Below are 20333 nucleotides of genomic sequence, written 5' to 3'. Positions count from 1 at the left end.
ATCTTTCACATGTACTAGAATAGCCAAACAGTCATATAGGATACAATTTAGATGGAAAACACAAGAGGGCAACTGTATTTGTGCAAAGTTTTAGACTGATAACTTCAGGAATGGGTGAGCTACATGACATTTAGCATGAAGTCACCCAGGTGTCCCACAGAAGTTGCCCAAATGTACCCAAGTGGTCGAAATGGTGAAATGATATATAACTATATACAACAGTGCAAATAACTTTATACAACATATCAAAAAGCAACACAAAAAAAATTATAAAAATGTTTTAAAAATATTTGAAAATATATATATACAAAAAAAACAGGGGTCTACACAACATTTTGCTGCTGATGCCATGTCCCATAGCAGTCTATTTCTGCTGTAAAGCAGAGGCAAACCCGAACAAATGGTGCAGGTGATGGGGGATGTGGCAAAGAACACAACGACGCCTCCATGCTGTGCCCTTTTGGCCCTGAGGCACATTCATGCCTGCGGTTATGAACTTTGGCATGTGAACAACACTGGGGGCAGAGGTAGAGGGGGCAGAAGTTGATGCAGTGGACTTTGCGCTATAGCCAGCAAGCTCCCGGATGAGCAGCTCCCTGAAGGCTAGCTGTGAGATGGAGGGCCGTCCACAGCTCTTCGCCATTTCCTTCTGCAGGATGAAGGAATTCACCACAGCAATGTCAATGAAATTATAAAATAATGCCTTGTACCATTTCTTTGTCTTGTGCAGAACATTGTAGTAACCTATCAGTGCGTCTGATAGGTCTACACCTCCCATTCCCTTGTTGTAGTCCTTGATAGCTGCAGGAATGGGGACATTTTTGGTGGTCCATGCCCCTGTAGCGTCCTTCACACGCCTGACGACGTGATCGCCACTGAAGGACTAGTGGAGCACATGTTTACCTTTGTCTTCGGAAAGCCCACTCTGTTGGTCCGAATAGTGCCACAAGCCCACACATCCAGCTTCCTCAGGTCTGCAAACAGGGTAGGGCTTGTGTAGAAGTTGTCCACAAAAAGTTTGTAGCCCTTCCCCAGCAGTTGAAAATCCAATAACTCCATTACAGAGTCATAGCTAAGTCCCTTACCGGTCGCACAAGTGTTCTTCCCCTCATAGACAAAAAAGTTGCACGTGTAGGCACACACAGAATCAGCCAAAACAAACAGCTTGTAACCCCACTTGGTTGGTTTGTTACGCATGCATTGTTTTAGGCCAATTCTGGCCTTTGAGGCTACCATCCTCTCATCTATGGACAAGTTCTGGGCGGGCTGAAAATAGGTCTTCCAGGCCTCAACGATGCTGGGGTAGAGAGGTTTGACTTTGCAGAGCCTGTCAAACCTTGCGGTGCCTCTCCTCCTGTCATTCTCCTCATCAACTTCTGGGTCACTGATGTGAAGCGCCCGTGAGATATTGAGAAACCTTGTAGAGGACATGACAGTGGGGGGGAAAGGCAGTTGATAGAGTGGGGATGTTTTCCAGTAATCCTTGAGGGTTTTTAACTTCACCAGCCCCATGTAAATGACCAGTGAAAGGTAGCAGAAAAGGTCTGACATGGAAATGGGCTTCCATGCCTCTTTCTTTCCTGCTTGCTTCTTAGCCCCGTACTTATTGGTGTTCGACACCAGGGAATCAACAACTGACGGGGTGAAAAACAGTTGAAAAAGTTGCATGGGGCTGTATTTTGAGGTCATGTCCAGCTGAGGTCCTGGTGGCCTTTTTGGTCTGAATTTTGGAGGACGTGGCTCCAAATCCTCCTCCAGCACAGAGTGCCAATGCCCCTCTACCTCTCTGCCAGCAGGTTCCACACTTCCCTTCCTCCGCTTCTTTGTTTGTGTTTTCACACCTCTAGATAGCCGGGCGGGGGTAGGTGTGGAGCCGGAGACAGCAGGGGTCCGGCTGGATGAACCCGCTTCAGTGGGGGATGGGCACCTTGGCACCGGGGGCTCCCAGTCGGAGTCGCTACCACTGTGAAAGAAAACATTAAAAAAAATATTTGTTATATATGAGCCTTGTATCATCACGTAAAATAAACAGATATGTATTGTATAGAGCAGAGTGAACACAGTCACTATGGTGAAGTGCTGTTCCATTCAACTCCGGCCATTGTTGTGGGCCTGCCCTCCCCCCAACAGCATCCAATGGCTATTTCATATGGAAATGAAGGGGGAGTGGAGCAGCAGGCCCAGTGGCCATGTGTGTGTTTGCTGTTCTACTCCATTCCATTTTAATAAAACATGGAAAATATATATATCTGACATGGAATATATACAGTGGGGAGAACAAGTATTTGATACACTGCCGATTTTGCAGGTTTTCCTACTTACAAAGCATGTAGAGGTCTGTCATTTTTATCATAGGTACACTTCAACTGTGAGAGACGGAATCTAAAACAAAAATCCAGAAAATCACATTGTATGATTTTTAAATAATTAATTTGCATTTTATTGCATGACATAAGTATTTGATCACCTACCAACCAGTAAGAATTCCGGCTCTCACAGACCTGTTAGTTTTTCTTTAAGAAGCCCTCCTGTTCTCCACTCATTACCTGTATTAACTGCACCTGTTTGAACTCGTTACCTGTATAAAAGACACCTGTCCACACACTCAATCAAACAGATTCCAACCTCTCCACAATAGCCAAGACCAGAGAGCTGTGTAAGGACATCAGGGATAAATTTGTAGACCTGCACAAGGCTGGGATGGGCTACAGGACAATAGGCAAGCAGCTTGGTGAGAAGGAAACAACTGTTGGCGCAATTATTAGAAAATGGAAGAAGTTCAAGATGACGGTCAATCACCCTCGGTCTGGGGCTCCATGCAAGATTTCACCTCGTGGGGCATCAATGATCATGAGGAAGGTGAGGGATCAGCCCAGAACTACACGGCAGGACCTGGTCAATGACCTGAAGAGAGCTGGGACCACAGTCTCAAAGAAAACCATTAGTAACACACTACGCCGTCATGGATTAAAATCCTGCAGCGCACGCAAGGTCCCCCTGCTTAAGCCAGTGCATGTCCAGGCCCGTCTGAAGTTTGCCAATGACCATCTGGATGATCCAGAGGAGGAATGGGAGAAGGTCATGTGGTCTGATGAGACAAAAATAGAGCTTTTTGGTCTAACTCCACTCGCCGTGTTTGGAGGAAGAAGAAGTATGAGTACAACCCCAAGAACACCATCCCAACCGTGAAGCATGGAGGTGGAAACATCATTCTTTGGGGATGCTTTTCTGCAAAGGGGACAGGACGACTGCACCGTATTGAGGGGAGGATGGATGGGGCCATGTATCGCGAGATCTTGGCCAACAACCTCCTTCCCTCAGTAAGAGCATTGAAGATGGGTCGTGGCTGGGTCTTCCAGCATGACAACGACCCGAAACACACAGCCAGGGCAACTAAGGAGTGGCTCCGTAAGAAGCATCTCAAGGTCCTGGAGTGGCCTAGCCAGTCTCCAAACCTGAACCCAATAGAAAATCTTTGGAGGGAGCTGAAAGTCCGTATTGCCCAGCGACAGCCCCGAAACCTGAAGGATCTGGAGAAGATCTGTAGGGAGGAGTGGGCCAAAATCCCTGCTGCAGTGTGTGCAAACCTAGTCAAGAACTACAGGAAACGTATGATCTCTGTAATTGCAAACAAAGGTTTCTGTACCAAATATTAAGTTCTGCTTTTCTGATGTATCAAATACTTATGTCATGCAATAAAATGCAAATTAATTACTTAAAAATCATACAATGTGATTTTCTGGATTTTTGTTTTAGATTCCGTCTCTCATAGTTGAAGTGTACCTATGATAAAAATTACAGACCTCTACATGCTTTGTAAGTAGGAAAACCTGCAAAATCGGCAGTGTATCAAATACTTGTTCTCCCCACTGTATTTACATACATACACACACACACACACACACACACACACACACACACACATACATACATATACACATACACACACACACACACACACACACACACACACACACACACACACACACACACACACACACACACACACACACACATACATACATACATACATACATACATACATACATACATACATACAGTGGGGAGAACAAGTATTTGATACACTCCCGATTTTGCAGGTTTTCCTACTTACAAAGCATGTAGAGGTCTGTAATTTTTTATCATAGGTACACTTCAACTATGAGAGACGGAATCTAAAACAAAAATCCAGAAAATCACATTGTATGATTTTTAAATAATTAATTTGCATTTTATTGCATGACATAAGTATTTGATCACCTACCAACCAGTAAGAATTCCGGCTCTCACAGACCTGTTAGTTTTTCTTTAAGAAGCCCTCCTGTTCTCCACTCATTACCTGTATTAACTGCACCTGTTTGAACTCGTTACCTGTATAAAAGACACCTGTCCACACACTCAATCAAACAGATTCCAACCTCTCCACAATGGCCAAGACCAGAGAGCTGTGTAAGGACATCAGGGATAAAATTGTAGACCTTCACAAGGCTGGGATGGGCTACAGGACAATAGGCAAGCAGCTTGGTGAGAAGGAAACAACTGTTGGCGCAATTATTAGAAAATGGAAGAAGTTCAAGATGACGGTCAATCACCCTCGTTCTGGGGCTCCATGCAAGATTTCACCTCGTGGGGCATCAATGATCATGAGGAAGGTGAGGGATCAGCCCAGAACTACACGGCAGGACCTGGTCAATGACCTGAAGAGAGCTGGGACCACAGTCTCAAAGAAAACCATTAGTAACACACTACGCCGTCATGGATTAAAATCCTGCAGCGCACGCAAGGTCCCCCTGCTTAAGCCAGTGCATGTCCAGGCCCGTCTGAAGTTTGCCAATGACCATCTGGATGATCCAGAGGAGGAATGGGAGAAGGTCATGTGGTCTGATGAGACAAAAATAGAGCTTTTTGGTCTAACTCCACTCGCCGTGTTTGGAGGAAGAAGAAGTATGAGTACAACCCCAGGACACCATCCCAACCGTGAAGCATGGAGGTGGAAACATCATTCTTTGGGGATGCTTTTCTGCAAAGGGGACAGGACGACTGCACCGTATTGAGGGGAGGATGGATGGGGCCATGTATCGCGAGATCTTGGCCAACAACCTCCTTCCCTCAGTAAGAGCATTGAAGATGGGTCGTGGCTGGGTCTTCCAGCATGACAACGACACGAAGCACACAGCCATGGCAACTAAGGAGTGGCTCCGTAAGAAGCATCTCAAGGTCCTGGAGTGGCCTAGCCAGTCTCCAGACCTGAACCCAATAGAAAATCTTTGGAGGGAGCTGAACGTCTGCATTGCCCAGCGACAGCCCCGAAACCTGAAGGATCTGGAGAAGATCTGCAGGGAGGAGTGGGCCAAAATCCCTGCTGCAGTGTGTGCAAACCTAGTCAAGAACTACAGGAAACGTATGATCTCTGTAATTGCAAACAAAGGTTTCTGTACCAAATATTAAGTTCTGCTTTTCTGATGTATCAAATACTTATGTCATGCAATAAAATGCAAATTAATTACTTAAAAATCATACAATGTGATTTTCTGGATTTTTGTTTTAGATTCCGTCTCTCATAGTTGAAGTGTACCTTGGTCCCGTGGTCCCGTGTGGCTCAGTTGGTAGAGCATGGCGCTTGCAACGCCAGGGTTGTGGGTTCATTCCCCACGGGGGGACCAGGATGACTATGTATGAACTTTCCAATTTGTAAGTCGCTCTGGATAAGAGCGTCTGCTAAATGACTTAAATGTTAAAAAATGTTAAATGTTACCTATGATAAAAAATTACAGACCTCTACATGCTTTGTAAGTAGGAAAACCTGCAAAATCGGCAGTGTATCAAATACTTGTTCTCCCCACTGTACATACACACACACACATACACATACATACATACATACACCCACCCAGTGGCCATGTGGCCCAGTGGCCATGTGTGTGTTTGCTGTTCTACTCCATTCCATTTTGATAAAAAATTGAAAATATATATATCTGACATGGAATATATATATATATATATATATATACATACATACATACATACATACATACAAACACAGGTTATGGGTCATATACATACATACACACACACACACACACACACACACACACACACACACACACTATGTATAGCCAATGTGTACTTTACACATTTTATATTTCTATAAATTGCACACAAAAAAATAAAATAATAATAATGCTATTTTTTTTTTAAATATATTTCAAACAACGGCATTAGCATTTACCAGTCCAGAATTATGTCCTCTCCTTGCAGAAACATCTCTTCATTCTTTGAGTCAAAACTATGCTCACTCAAAAATTCTTCAAGCAAATAATCTGTCTCACTTTCCCTATCTAGTTCTTCTATAATTTGGTGCAAATCTGTATACTTAGATTTTGACTTCGCTTTTCCTGATTTATTCGCCATGATGTTTTCTATGAAATGGTAGAAAATACTCTTCACAAAATACTGCTGTGCGTAACGCGTGTGTCTGCAAAAAGTCTGATCGTCAATGGTGGAATGAAATTCGTTACGCGTGCGTTTACTAACAAGGGCTGGTGGTTCAACCCATAACCATCACATACTGGCGTTTACCTCAGCTCATTGGCTATCTACCAAGCTAGATTTCAAGAAGATCAGTGGTCATTGGGCAGAAATACAGTCAATCAACGAAACTTCGCTAATATTATTGGTGCGCAATGAGGTCATTGCTCGTTGTCTTCAAATCAGTTCCTTTCTGTCAATACGCCCCGCAAAAAGAACCATCAAGTTTGGCTGTGTTACAAACATCCAGAGGATTGCAATGAAACCAGCCATGACTAGATAAACGATTGTTTAGTGTGTGTAATTACGTCGAATGCTTCGTCAAAAGTTGATAGAGACGGAATTCACGACACAAGCGGTTTACAAAATGTTTCGTGTTAGGCTATAAAAATGTATTTTATCAAAGAAAAAACAGCACTTAATTTGATCACTGGGACCCTCAGGAGGAGGAATAAGAGCAAGATATCAGAATGTAAGTCATAATTTTACCTTCAGATGTGAATGTGTCAAACCTGTCATGGCGGAAAAAGTTTGTTGTTGTTGATCGCTCTTCTCAAACAAAAGCATGTCATTTTTTCTCTGTAATAGCTATTTTAAATCGGAAAACGCAATTTGATTACCAACATTCTAATCGTTTGAAGGATGTAAGACACTTGAATTTTCAAGAATGTTTAATGTCACGATGTTGTATTTTTAGTTTGTCGCTCTGAAATTTCCCGGATGTTGATCCCGTTAATGCAACCGCTGTGTTAGATTTTTAAAAATAACTTTACCATAACATACAACTTGCGTTATTGTGAGACAGCACTCACCAAATCGGCGGAGAATAGGACTCAACAATTTACACAGAAATACGAAATAACATCATAAATGTTTTCTTACTTTTGTTGAGCTTCCATCAGAATGTTGTACAAGGAGTCCTTGGTCCAGAATAAATCGTTGTTTGGTTTTAGAATGTCTATTTCTTCTGTCGAATTAGCAACCTTAGCTAGCCATGTGGCGCGAACATGCCCATCTTCTCTTGGCGCAAAGAACGGAAAATTCCAAAAGTCCCAATAAACGTTGAATAAACTGATAAAACTCGGTTGAAAAAACTTACTTTATGATGTTATTATCACATGTATCAAATAAAATCAGAGCCGGAGATATTCGCCGTGTAAACCGAACGCTTTTCAGAAGGCAATGTCGAGCTCCACCTTGCGCCTTCGAAGACAAAGAAAATTCCAGACCTGTCAAAAGCTATTGTTCGACCTCAGATCAAGCTAGACACCCCATTCCACCTTCCACTGCCTGTTGACATCTAGTGGAAGGCGTATGAAGTGCATGCATATCGATAAATATAAGGCAATTGAATAGGCAGGCCCTAGAACAGAGCATCGATTTCAGATTTTCCACTTCCTGTCAGGAAGTTTGCTGCAAAATGAGTTCTGTTTTACTCACAGATATAATTCAAACGGTTTTAGAAACTAGAGAGTGTTTTCTATCCAATGGTAATGATAATATGCATATTGTACGAGCAAGAATTGAGTACGAGGCCGTTTGAAATGGGCACCTTTTATCCAGGCTACTCAATACTGCCCCTGCAGCCCAAAGAGGTTAATGCAATCGCCGTGTTAGAATTCTAAAAATAACTTAATTACGACATCCAGCTTAGTTATAGCGAGAGAGTGCCCAAAATCTGGGCGCAAACTACTAGTACAACATGTTCGACAGATATATGAAATAGCATCATAAAATGGGTCCTACTTTTGATGATCTTCCATCAGAATGTTGTACAAGGGGTCCTTTGTCCAGAACAATCGTTGTTTGGATTTAGAATGTCCTCTTCTCCAGTCAATTAGCACGGAAAGCTAGCAAAGTGGCGCGAAGCTCTCCTTCCTGAACATACGCAGACAAAGCAACACGCCTAACGTCCCCAAAAAAAATTCAATAATCTAATAAAACTATATTGAAAAAACATACTTTACGATGATATTGTCACATGTATCAAATAAAATCAAAGCCGGAGATATTAGTCGTCTATAACGACAGCTTTACAGAAGGCAATACCAGGTCCCTTCTCGCGCGTTCCAGGAAACAGGAAATTGGGGTCACGTCATGCCAAGAGCTTTTATTCGACCCCAGATCAAGTTATACACTCCATTTCTTCTCTCACTCCCTGTTGACATCTAGTGGAAGGTGTATGAAGTGCATGTATACTGATATATATGAAGGCCATTTATAGGCAGGCCCTCGAACAGAGCATCGATTTCAGATTTTCCACTTCCTGTCAGGAAGTTTGCTGCAAAATGAGTTCTGTTTTACTCACAGATATAATTCAAACGGTTTTAGAAACTAGAGAGTGTTTTCTATCCAATAGTAATAATAATATGCATATTGTAAGAGCAAGAATTGAGTACGAGGCCGTTTGAAATGGGCACCTTTATCCAAGTTACTCAATACTGCCCCTGCAGCCATAAGAAGTTAAGAACCAGTGTATCTTTGATTTGCCATACAACAAGTATTTTTATGTAAAGTTTATGATGAGTTCTTTGGTCAGATTAGGTGAGTGTCCAAAATATCTCTGGAGATTCTGGTGAATCGATGCTACGTATTCACAATGTATAATCAGGATTTGTAGCTCTAAATATGCACATTTTCGAACAAAACATAATTGTATTGTATAACATGATGTTATAAGACTGTCATCTGATGAATTTGTTCAAGGTTAGTGATTAATTTTATCTCTATTTTGTCGGTTTTGTGCAAGCTATTTTTGCGGGGAGTAAATTGCGTTGTGTGTTTGGCTACTGTAGTGAGCTAATAGAAATATATATTGTGTTTTCGCTGTAAAACACTTTAAAAAATCGGAAATATTGGCTGGATTCACAAGATGTTTATCTTTCATTTGCTGTACACCATGTATTTTTCATAAATGTTTTATGATGAGTATTTAGGTATTTCACGTTGCTCTCTGTAATTATTCTGGCTGCTTTGGTGCTATTTTTGATGGTAGCTGCAATGTAAAACTATGATTTATACCTCAAATATGCACATTTTCGAACAAAACATAAATGTATTGTATAACATGTTATAAGACTGTCATCTGATGAAGTTGTTTCTTGGTTAGTGACTAATTTTATCTCTATTTGGTCGGTTTTGTGATAGCTACCGATGCGGTAGAAACATGGTGAAAATATGCGGTTGAGTCTTTGGCTATTGTGGTTAGCTAATAGAAATACGGATTGTGTTTTCGCTGTAAAACATTTTAAAAATCGGAAATGATGGCTGGATTCACAAGCTGTTTATCTTTCATTTGCTGTATTGGACTTGTGATTTCATGAAAATTATATTATATGATATCCCTGTCCCGTTAGGCTAGGCTATGCTAGTCAGCTTTTTTGATGAGGATGGTCCCGGATCCGGGATGGGTATTAAATTAACTTCTCACGAGTCACCAACCCTGATCCGGTAGCACCCCCCACCCCCCACCCCACTGAGTAGCATAGCTAGCATAGCGTCACAAGTAACTTGTAGCATCTAAATATCATTAAATCACAAGTCTAAGACACCAGATGAAAGATACAGGTCTTGTGAATAAAGCCACCATTTCAGATTTTTTAAATGTTTTACAGGGAAGACACAATATGTAAATCTATTAGCTAACCACGTTAGCAAAGGACACGATATTTTTACTCCCAACAGCCTTTTCCTGCGTCAGTAGCTATCACTAATTCGACGAAGTAAAAATATATATAGCCACTAACCAAGAAACAACTTCATAAGATGACAGTCTGATAACATATTTATGGAATTGCATAGTTTATTTTTTTTAAATGTGCATTTTTCAGGTATAAATCACAGTTCTACATTGCAGCTGCAATCTGAAAAGGTGCCGACCAAGCCAGAACAATTACAGAGACCAACGTCATATAACTAATTACTCATTTTAAAACATTTCAGAAAAATACACAGCGTACAGATATTGAAAGCCCAACATCTGGTGAATCCAAACAATATTTCAGATTTATGAAATGTTTTATAACGAAAACAAAATGTAGCGCTAAATTAGCATAGCTATACCAGGCAGATTCGGCTAGGCGCCCACGGCCAGTTCACATGCACAACAGATATGATATAACATCGTAAATTGGGTCTTACTATGGCTGATCTTTCATCAGAATGTTGATCAAAGTGTCCTTTGTCAAGATGAGTCGTTGGTTCCGTTCAGAATTGTTCCTTGCCCACTCCATTTAGCACAGGTACCGGTCGAGTGGCACGGATTTCTCAAACGTAAATACAATCCGACAACGGAACACCGCAAAACTCCCGGAAAAATTCAAATCATCTGATTAAACTATATTGAAAAAACATACATTACGATGATATGGTCACATGTATCAAACAAAATTCGACACGGAGATAGTTTTCATACATAACGCCAGCAAAACAGTACACAATCGCAGCTCAAATTCGAGCGATTCAGTAAACCGGAAGTTGTCGGTCACGCCAAAGAAATGGGTCCTATTTCACGTCAGTCCAAGGTAAACAAAGAATTTCTCCTCTGACGTCCTCTTGACAACCAGAGGAAGGCGAATGAAGTGTGTTTCTGGTCATAGGGGGCACGACCATATATAGGCAGAGCTTTGAAGCCAGCATAACACATCTTGATTTTATGTTCTTGGTCATGGAAAGTGCTGTGAAATGACTTCTGTATCACTCAGAGACAAAATTGAAACGGTTTTAGAAACTAGAGACTGTTTTCTTTCCAAAGGTATTATTTATATGCATATAGTAAGAGCAATAATTGAATAAGAGGCAGTTTAATCTGTAGAGCAAATTATGCTAATGCGAAAATAGCACCCCCTGTATTCTCAAGAAGTTAACCAGAGACTGATGAACCCTGAATGAATGAGGATTCCAACAGAGAAGACAACAATGTAAATATATCATTTGCAATTATTCTCGAATGAGCGGCCGTTCATGTACAAAGGATTAGCATTTCAATTAATATTATTATAGAATGTTTGTAGTGAATCCATTTAGTCTTTTCCTCTCTTTCTCAGTCCCCACCCCCTTTCTTTGTATACCAAGCCGTCATATCTGCTTAGCCCACTAGGGACTTTTCTATCATTGTTAGTAACCAATATCTACTGTTTGTTTGTTATGTCATTCTGTGTGATTCATTAGTTAGTTAGTAAATAAATAATTAAGCCAACTTGTATATTGCTTATTCATTATGGAAACTGGGGTTTGTGCAGATAACCAAGAATTTTACGACGTTCAGATGAGACTGATAGAAGGTAAAGAATAATTATTGACTGATTGATGACTGAAATGTAAGAGATCTTTGGATCTCTAAGAATTAATTCGGAAGACTGAACTCCTTAAATAAACTTCTCTGTGGTTCCCCAGGTTATTAATGAGTTATTTGTTGCATGATTTAATTCAATAACGTAATCAATTAAACGTTAGGTAATCGATTTGATAAAATAGCATGTCATCACATTAAGGATACTAAAGACATGACAATACACATACATACATACATACACACATATACATACACATATAAATGCATACATATATACAGTACATACATACAAATACATACACATATATACATATCTTTTTTTAAATATATTTTCCTTTATTACCCTCCAACCTTACCACCCCTCCCCCAATTGGAGCAAACTAGTGAACAGCAATGCATTGGCCTGTATTTCCAGCGTATACATACTATATACACATTTTATGGACACAGTCTATTTTACAATAGTTCTATTTTGTTATTTTTTACTTCCGTCCTTCCTCTACCCTCAACCTCTCCCATCTATTTCTGATGTCCACCCGGTTTGATTTCTATTTGCCATATCTTTCAAACTGTGTGCCCTTTCACAAAAGTTCTCAACCTAAATACGTTTTACTGGAACAGAATGTTTTACATTAGTTATCTTGTTATTAGTCCCAACCTTCAGCTCCATTCAACCCCTCCCATCTATTTCTATTTGTCCTATGTTTTTCAATTGTGCTGTGATGTTTCACAAAAGTTCTGAACCTTTCTACTCTCATTGTTTCTACAGATTGTAAATTGAAAATAAACATTTTTGCTAAAATTATTACATTATTGATCGATTGACTATGACTTTTCAGATCACCCAGTAGTGCTATCTGCAGGGTTAGCCCAAGGTAAATATTGCAATTCTTCAGCCATTCCTGGATCTTTGACCAAAAATAAGCTACATATGGACAGCACCAAAACAAATTATCAAATTATTCTGCATCTTTGAAGCAAAATCTGCAGAACTGGGAAGGTGTTATCCCCAATATAAATAACATTCTATTGGTTGCAAGAATTTTGTATCATCGTTGAAATTTTAAAATTCAAAGTTTTGAATTCGATGTCATTTTGCATATCAGTTCATAAACCATGTGCCATGGAATCGATACGTCAAAAATCTCCTTCCAACTATTTTGCAATCTATACGGTACGGCTGTCAATTTTTTGGTCCTTAAATGAAACTGGTATACTTTTTTAGTTATCACAGTTTTCTTTATCCAACTATCGTCTTTAATGCAGGGACGAGAGACAAGTTCCTTACCTTTTCCCCTTTCCACTTTCCTCTTCCATTTTTGTGGTAATGCTGCAATTAATTTGTTGTAATTTTGGGTAGAGCAGACATTAACATATGTGTTTGTTAGCTGCATGTGTGACATAACTCCACCAGTCCTATTTATGATATCATTTACTAAGATTATACCGTTTTAAAACATTTGACACCAATGACACCTTTGTTTTTAACCCTTGTATTTCAAATCCCTTGATATTGTTGGATCTGATTTTAATAGCTGACATTTCGATGGCCTGTCACGTGTGCTCCCTCTCCGGCCTCTAGGTCAACAGGCTGCTCATTATGGCGCACACCTGTCACCATCGTTACGTGCACCTGCGTCTGGTCAGACTCACCTGAACTCCATCACTTTCCTGATTACCTTCCCTAGATATGTCACTCCCTTTGATCTTTCCCCAGGCATTATTGTTTCTGTTTCTGTTTCGTGCGTTGTTTGTTTCTTGTTTTGTATTTAGTTGCATTTATGTATTAAAACACTCACTCCCTGAACTTGTTTCCCGACTCTCAGCACACTCGTTACAGGCCATAATAAATAGATATGCCGATAGAGGACAACCTTGTTTAACTCCTTTTGACAGTTTAAAACTTCCTGAGAAGTAGTCATTATTTACTATTTTACACCTAGGGTTACTATACATGATTTTCAAATCAAATCAAATTGTATTGGCCACATACACGTGTTTAGCAGATGTTATTGCAGGTGTAGCGAAATGCTTGCGTTTCTAGCTCCAACAGTGCAGTAATATCTCACAAGTAATATCTACCAATTTCACAACATATACCCAATACACACAAATCTAAGTAAAATAATGGAAGTAAGAATATATAAATATATGGACGAGCAATGTCAGAGCGGCATAGACTAAGATACAGTAGAATAGTATAGAATACAGTATATACATATGAGATGAGTAATGCAAGATATGTAAACATTATTAAAGTGGCTAGTGTTCCAATTATTAAAGTGGCCAGTCATTTCAAGTCTATGTATATAGGCAGCAGCCTCTGTGTGTTAATGATAGCAATCATACAGTCTGATGGCCTTGAAATAGAATATGTTTTTCAGTCTCTCGGTCCCAGCTTTGATGCACCTGTACTGACCTCGCCTTCTGGATGATAGCGGGGGGAACAGGCAGTGGCTCGGGTAGTTGTTGTCCTTGATATTTTTGGCCTTCCTGTAACACTGGGTGCTGTAGGTGTCATGGAGGACAGGTAGTTTGCCCGCTATGATGCGTTGGGCTGTACGCACCACCCTATGGAGAGCCCTGCAGTTGCAGGTGGTGCAGTTGCCGTACCAGGCGGTGATACAGCCCGACAGGATGCTCTCATTTGTGCATCTGTAAAAGTTTGTGAGTGTTTCAGGTGCCAAGCCAAATTTCTTCAGCCTCTTTAAACTCCAGTCATACTTTATCAAAAACCTTTTCAAAGTCAGCTATGAATAGCAGGCCTGGTTTCCCAGATTTTTCATAGTGTTCTATTGTTTCCAGTACTTGCCTTATATTATCTCCATTGTATTGTCCATGTAAAAAATCTGTCCGATTAGAATTAATAATATCTGACAACACCTTAATTCTGTGCGATATGACTGTTGCTGACTGTTTTGCATCACAACACTCAAGTGTAAGGGGCCTCTATTGTTTTAAATGGACTGGATCTTTATATTTAACACCTTGGTCCTGTTTCAGTAATAGTGAAATCTGACCTTCTTGTCGAGTATGTGGTAGTCTCCCATTTTTAATAGGAGTGGTTAAAACATGCTAATAACGGTCCTCTGAGTACATAAAAAAAGTGTGATATACCTCGACTGGTATGCCATCCAGCCCTGGAGTTCACTTACTTAAAGTCTATAATTGTATCAAGAAGTTACTTCGCTGTAATTTGATCTTCACATAAGTCTTTCTGTACAGCTGTTAATTTTACATTATTAATAGAAAAACCTTGTTGCAATTAACTTTTGTTAGTGGAGATGGAGGTGACTGAAATGAAAACATATGCTTAAAGTACTATGCTTCCTCTTTCAAAATATAATTTGGTGAATCATGGTTGACTCTGTCATGTGTAACAAGTTTTTTCCCATATTCCATCCAGTTCACTTTATTTTTCTATTATATTACATTTGATCTTTCTTGAATAAGTGTAACGTAGGCGCTGGGAGTCAGGAAGCAAGTGCAGGTGATGAGTTTAATAATAAATGGACCAATACAAGCATAGCATATAGACAAGAAACAACATCAATACTCCCTGGGATGACCCTAAGTGAGTGCCAGATATAGGGGAGGTAATGAGTGAGGAAATGGAGTCCAGGTGTGCCTCATCATGAGGAGCTGGTTGCCAGGACCAGTGGTTAGTAAACCTGCAACATCAAACGCAGGAGACGAGGAGTAGACGTGACAATACATTTTTTGTTTTTACTCTAACTTATTCCGTGCCTCTCTGGTACAGCTGTTATTGCTATCTATCTGTACTGATAGTTCCTCTATTTATTTTGTTATTATGAAGTCTTTTGACCTAAATTGCTTTTGTTTTAAAGATTAGTATAGAATTGCATGGCCTCAAAAGGCACATTTAAAAGTTTCCCTTACCACCCCAAACAATGTGCACGTACCGCTAGCAGCATTTTAGCCAAAGACTGTTATACTAGCTGTCTAGTCTGTGTTTTATGAATGTGCAATTAGCATAAAGCACAATTATATAAGGAATTAGCAAGTCGTTCTCATTTTGAGAAATAATGTAGGCCCCTTGATTTCAACATCTGAACAAAGTGGACATGTTATTCAAACAGTTGGAGACGGACAGAAGGGTGTTTATAACAATTCAACTGTTCTGCCTTGTTAGCTAGCAAATATATCAAAGTTGGCTAAACTTGAAATATAAAGATTAGTTGGCTATTCACTAGCATGTGGGCTACTGCTTGAGAGATTGTTTATGAGTCCTGTGGTATTTTCTATAATGCCTGCTACCAGAAGTTAGTCATTATTGGGGAATGTTCATTATGCATATATCGTGAATCGTCCATAAATTTGAAAAAAATCGAGATTAAATTTGCAGTTTTACAAGAAAGAAACTTTCAGATGTGGTATTGCAAGTTCACCTGAAAACCAGTCACGTGAAAATGTAATTAGCGTTTTCACATGTAAGTAAAAAAGTTAACTTTCACATGTGGAATTGCTATTTGTATTAAATCAAAGTTCAATTTGAGCAAATTATTAATTTGTGATCATTCTTGATTAATCACAGCAAATCCTGCAATGAACTCGATATTTTTTTTTGAATAGTTTGACAGCTGTAGTTTACATTCAAATGTGAAAATGCACATGTGAAAGTGTAGCGGACATGAGTCAGTCATGTTTGCTCATGGTCAAGTAATGAGGTAGCCCCACTTGCGACTTCAAAATTAGTTTTGGCCCTCTTGGTTGAATGTTAAGATGTTGTAAAACCACGTCTGTACTTTCCCGTGATTTGTTCACATGTGAAAAAATCTTGTGAAATGTCACGTCTGAAAACCACGTGTCTGACATAAAAATGTAGCATCTGTTTTTTACCTGGGAAAGTTTTCACATTTGATTTGTTCACACGTGTTCGAAAGAAAAAAAAATCCAAGTGTTTTTTGTTGTTGTAAGGCAGGTATTTACTAGTTAGCATAACTTCATTAGGATTTGGACTTTGTCAGATATTGTTTCTCTCCAAGAGATTGTGAGTAAACCCAGACACACAAGACTGGTGGTATTGTTATGGCGAAACAAACACACACACACACACACACACACACACACACACACACACACACACACACACACACACACACACACACACACACACACACACACACACACACACACACACACACACACACACACACACACACACAGTCTGGCTCCATGGATGGGTTAGTCCTTATGTAAATGGCTTGAGTCTGTCCCCGGGTCTACTTTCCTCTGGGTAATCAGAGGTAAAACAGCCCAGTAATGTGATTTAGTCTGACAAATGGGAGTGTTAGTGACGGGACATCTCAGCCTGGTTGGGGAACATGGAGTGGCTGCACCCCTGGACAGAGGTTATCAATCACCAGGCTGTGATAATGACAAAGGCCACTACTATGATGGATTCAATTAAAATGAGGTGTGTGTGTGTGTGTGTTTATGTATGTAACATCATTACAGACTTTTCACAGATGATGTAAGGCACATCACCCCCTCCTACCACCCCTATCCTAGCCAGAGGGGACAAAGACACAGAGAATCACATCCACTACCCACTACAGTTAATCTAATCACTACTTACAATCTGCTGCGTTTCAATCCATCAGATTAGATTACTGTGTAATAGGCAAAATGGCAGGTGTCCACATACTTTTGGTCATGTAGTGTATGTAGACATACAGACATTATTATTCTGTTAGATATTTAATAACTACTATTTATGTGTCTGAACCTCCCAGAAAGCTAGTCTTCAAATCAAATGTTATTTGTCACATGCACCAAATACAACAGGTGTACACATTACCGTAAGTAAGAAAGCATTTCAAGGTCTACACATGTATTCGGCGCATGTGACAAATAAAATTGGATTTCATTTGAAGACTAGCGTTCTGGGAGGTTCAGACACATGGGTAGTAGTACTTAGATATCTAACAGAATATTAATGTCCGTATGTCTACATACACTACGTGACCAAATGTTTTTGGACACCTGCCATTTTGCATATTACACATGTTGATAGAAATTGGGCATCATTTGTCTCAGAGACAAGGATTTTTTTTTTACTGTGTGTTTGTCACTGCGTTGCACTTTCATTATCCTACTGTCAGACCATCCAAAAGGCCCTGGCAAGGCCCTGGACTCGCCACATGGGGAGACAGAGTGATAAATAAGATGATAACAACTGCGGGGGAAAGTATAAAATAATGAAAATACATATTTTTGAAGGACAAACTTGTGAAGAAGATATCTCTGCGCCTTTATGTAAGAATACAAACATGCACAGACACACACGCACACGCACACACACACACACACACACACACACAGTGTTTTATCATTGCTGACTGGACTGTGCATGCATATGCTTTATCTGTGCATCATTTTCAGGAAACGGCGGCTGAGGAAAAAAAGTGAAAAGAAAAGAACAATGAAGAAGAGAGAATGATTACTGAGAGAGGCAGAGAGAAAAAAGCGAGAGGGAGAGAGAAGGGACAGTAAGATTAATTTGGCTCTTTTCTGAGGATAAGTCTATATACCCTGCATGGAACCCCATTATAAGTCAGTGATGAGTCGAGTGATTATGACACACCGACTGCTCTGAACTCCCTGTGTTCTGTTCAGACTGTGGTGTTTTGCTCGAGTAGTTACAGAAGTAGGGCAAAAATGTCATAACTAGAGACTGATTTATTGGTATGGAACGTATTGGGCCTTTCTTACTTCAAAACCCAGACTGGAACAATGGGCAATTGTTCAAATCTGGTCTCTGCATTTGAACCGGACCCCCAACAGAAGCTAGCCAGCTAACTAGCTACTAGCTAGTAGTCAGCTAGCCACTGCTAGCGGTCATCAGCTAACCTTTAACCCAGACAACTCTTGCCAGTCTGCACAGCTATTCTAACCAGGGCATATTGGACTTATTTTTCACCATATCTCTGGATCCCTACCGCAAGCTCTGAATCTTTTCACCTGGATCGTCGCAGCTAGCTAGCTGCTATCCGAGTGGCCACTCCTGGCTAATGTCTCTGTCCCGAAGAAAGAACCAATTAGCCTGGAGCTAGCCTTTGCTAGGCCCATCTCCCGGCTAGCCGAAGAGGTCCATCAGCCACTCCTTGGGCTACAATACCTATTTTGGCAATTGGCCTGGACCCCTTTTGCTGCGGACACGGAGCCCCGCCAATCCATCACGACTGGACTACCGATGTAATCTGCCCCAGGAGGATTTTCAACTGGCTCCTCCGTCACAACGTCCCCTGAATGCCCATCTGCTAGCCTGCTAGCCGCGGACCGCTAGCTGTCTAGAGCATATCGGACATTTAGCTGAAAAGGCCCATCGGACAATTTCTTTGGCCACTATACCTATTTGCCAATTGGCCTGGACCCTTTTACCACACGGAGCCCTGCTGATTCATCAGGACTGGTCTACCGACGTAACAGCACAAGGGGGCTACAACAAACTTCTCCTGTCACGACGTCCCTCTATGGCCCTTCTGCTAGCTTGCTAGCCCCGGTCCGCTATCTGTCTGAATCGCCGTGTCTCCAGCCCGCCGAGCTTCTCACTGGACCCCTATGATCACTCGGCTACGCATGCCTCTCCCTAATGTCAATATGCCTCGTCTATTGCTGTTTTGGTTAGTGATTATTGCCATATTTCACTGTAGAGCCTCTAGCCCTGCTCAATACGCCTTAGCTAACCCTTAGGTTCCACCTCCTACACAAACGGAGACCTCACCTGGTTTAAATGATGTGGGGGACCGGGAGCTGTTGGCTGTCATAAAAGCTTTGAAGGCGTGGAGACATTGGCTTGAGGGGGCTAAACACCCTTTTCTCATCTGGACTGACCATCGCAATCTGGAGTACATCCGGGAGGCGAGGAGACTGAATCCTCGTCAGGCAAGGTGGGCCATGTTTTTCACCCGTTTTGTGTTTACCCTCTCTTACAGACCAGGCTCCCAGAACGTTAAGGCAGACGCACTGCCCCAGCTGTATGACACAGAGGAACGGTCCATGAATCCCACTCCCATACTCCCAGGCTCTTGTTTGGTGGCGCCGGTAGTGTGGGAGCTGGACACGGACATTGAGCGGGCGTCACGTGCAGAGCCCTTTCCCGCTCAATGTCCAGCTGGGCGTCTGTACGTTCCGTCTGCTGTCCGTGACCGACTGATCTATTGGGCCCACACGTCACCCTCCTCTGGTCATCCTGGGATAGGTCGGACGGTGCGCTGTCTTGAAGGGAGGTACTGGTGGCCCACTTTAGCTAAGGACGTGAGGATTTATGTTTCCTCCTGCTCAGTGTGCGCCCAGTGCAAGGCTCCTAGACACCTGCCCAGAGGTAAGTTACAACCCTTACCCGTTCCACAACGGCCGTGGTCGCACCTGTCGGTGGATTTTTTAACTGTTGTCTCCTCCCTTTGCCCGGTCTCCCTACGGCCTTACAAACTGCGGAGGCCCTGTTTACACACGTTTTCCGGGCACTATGGGGTGCCTGAGGATATAG

General features: G+C 41.3%; 1 protein-coding gene across 1 annotated transcript; it reads right to left on the bottom strand.

Annotated features, from left to right (window-relative positions):
- Positions 1 to 364: 364 nt before the first annotated feature.
- LOC139538235 (piggyBac transposable element-derived protein 4-like) lies at positions 365 to 19914 on the bottom strand. The gene is made up of 3 exons (XM_071340091.1): positions 19778 to 19914; positions 925 to 1963; positions 365 to 883 (listed from the first exon to the last, which is right to left on the bottom strand). The coding sequence occupies exons 1-3, from the start codon at positions 19912 to 19914 to the stop codon at positions 365 to 367; spliced, it is 1695 nt and encodes a 564-aa protein (XP_071196192.1).
- Between the last annotated feature and the right edge of the window lie 419 nt (positions 19915 to 20333).

The sequence above is a fragment of the Salvelinus alpinus genome, chromosome 14, assembly GCF_045679555.1.
Source record: "Salvelinus alpinus chromosome 14, SLU_Salpinus.1, whole genome shotgun sequence".
Lineage (NCBI taxonomy): Eukaryota > Metazoa > Chordata > Actinopteri > Salmoniformes > Salmonidae > Salvelinus > Salvelinus alpinus.
This window is presented reverse-complemented; position numbering and strand designations above follow the sequence as displayed.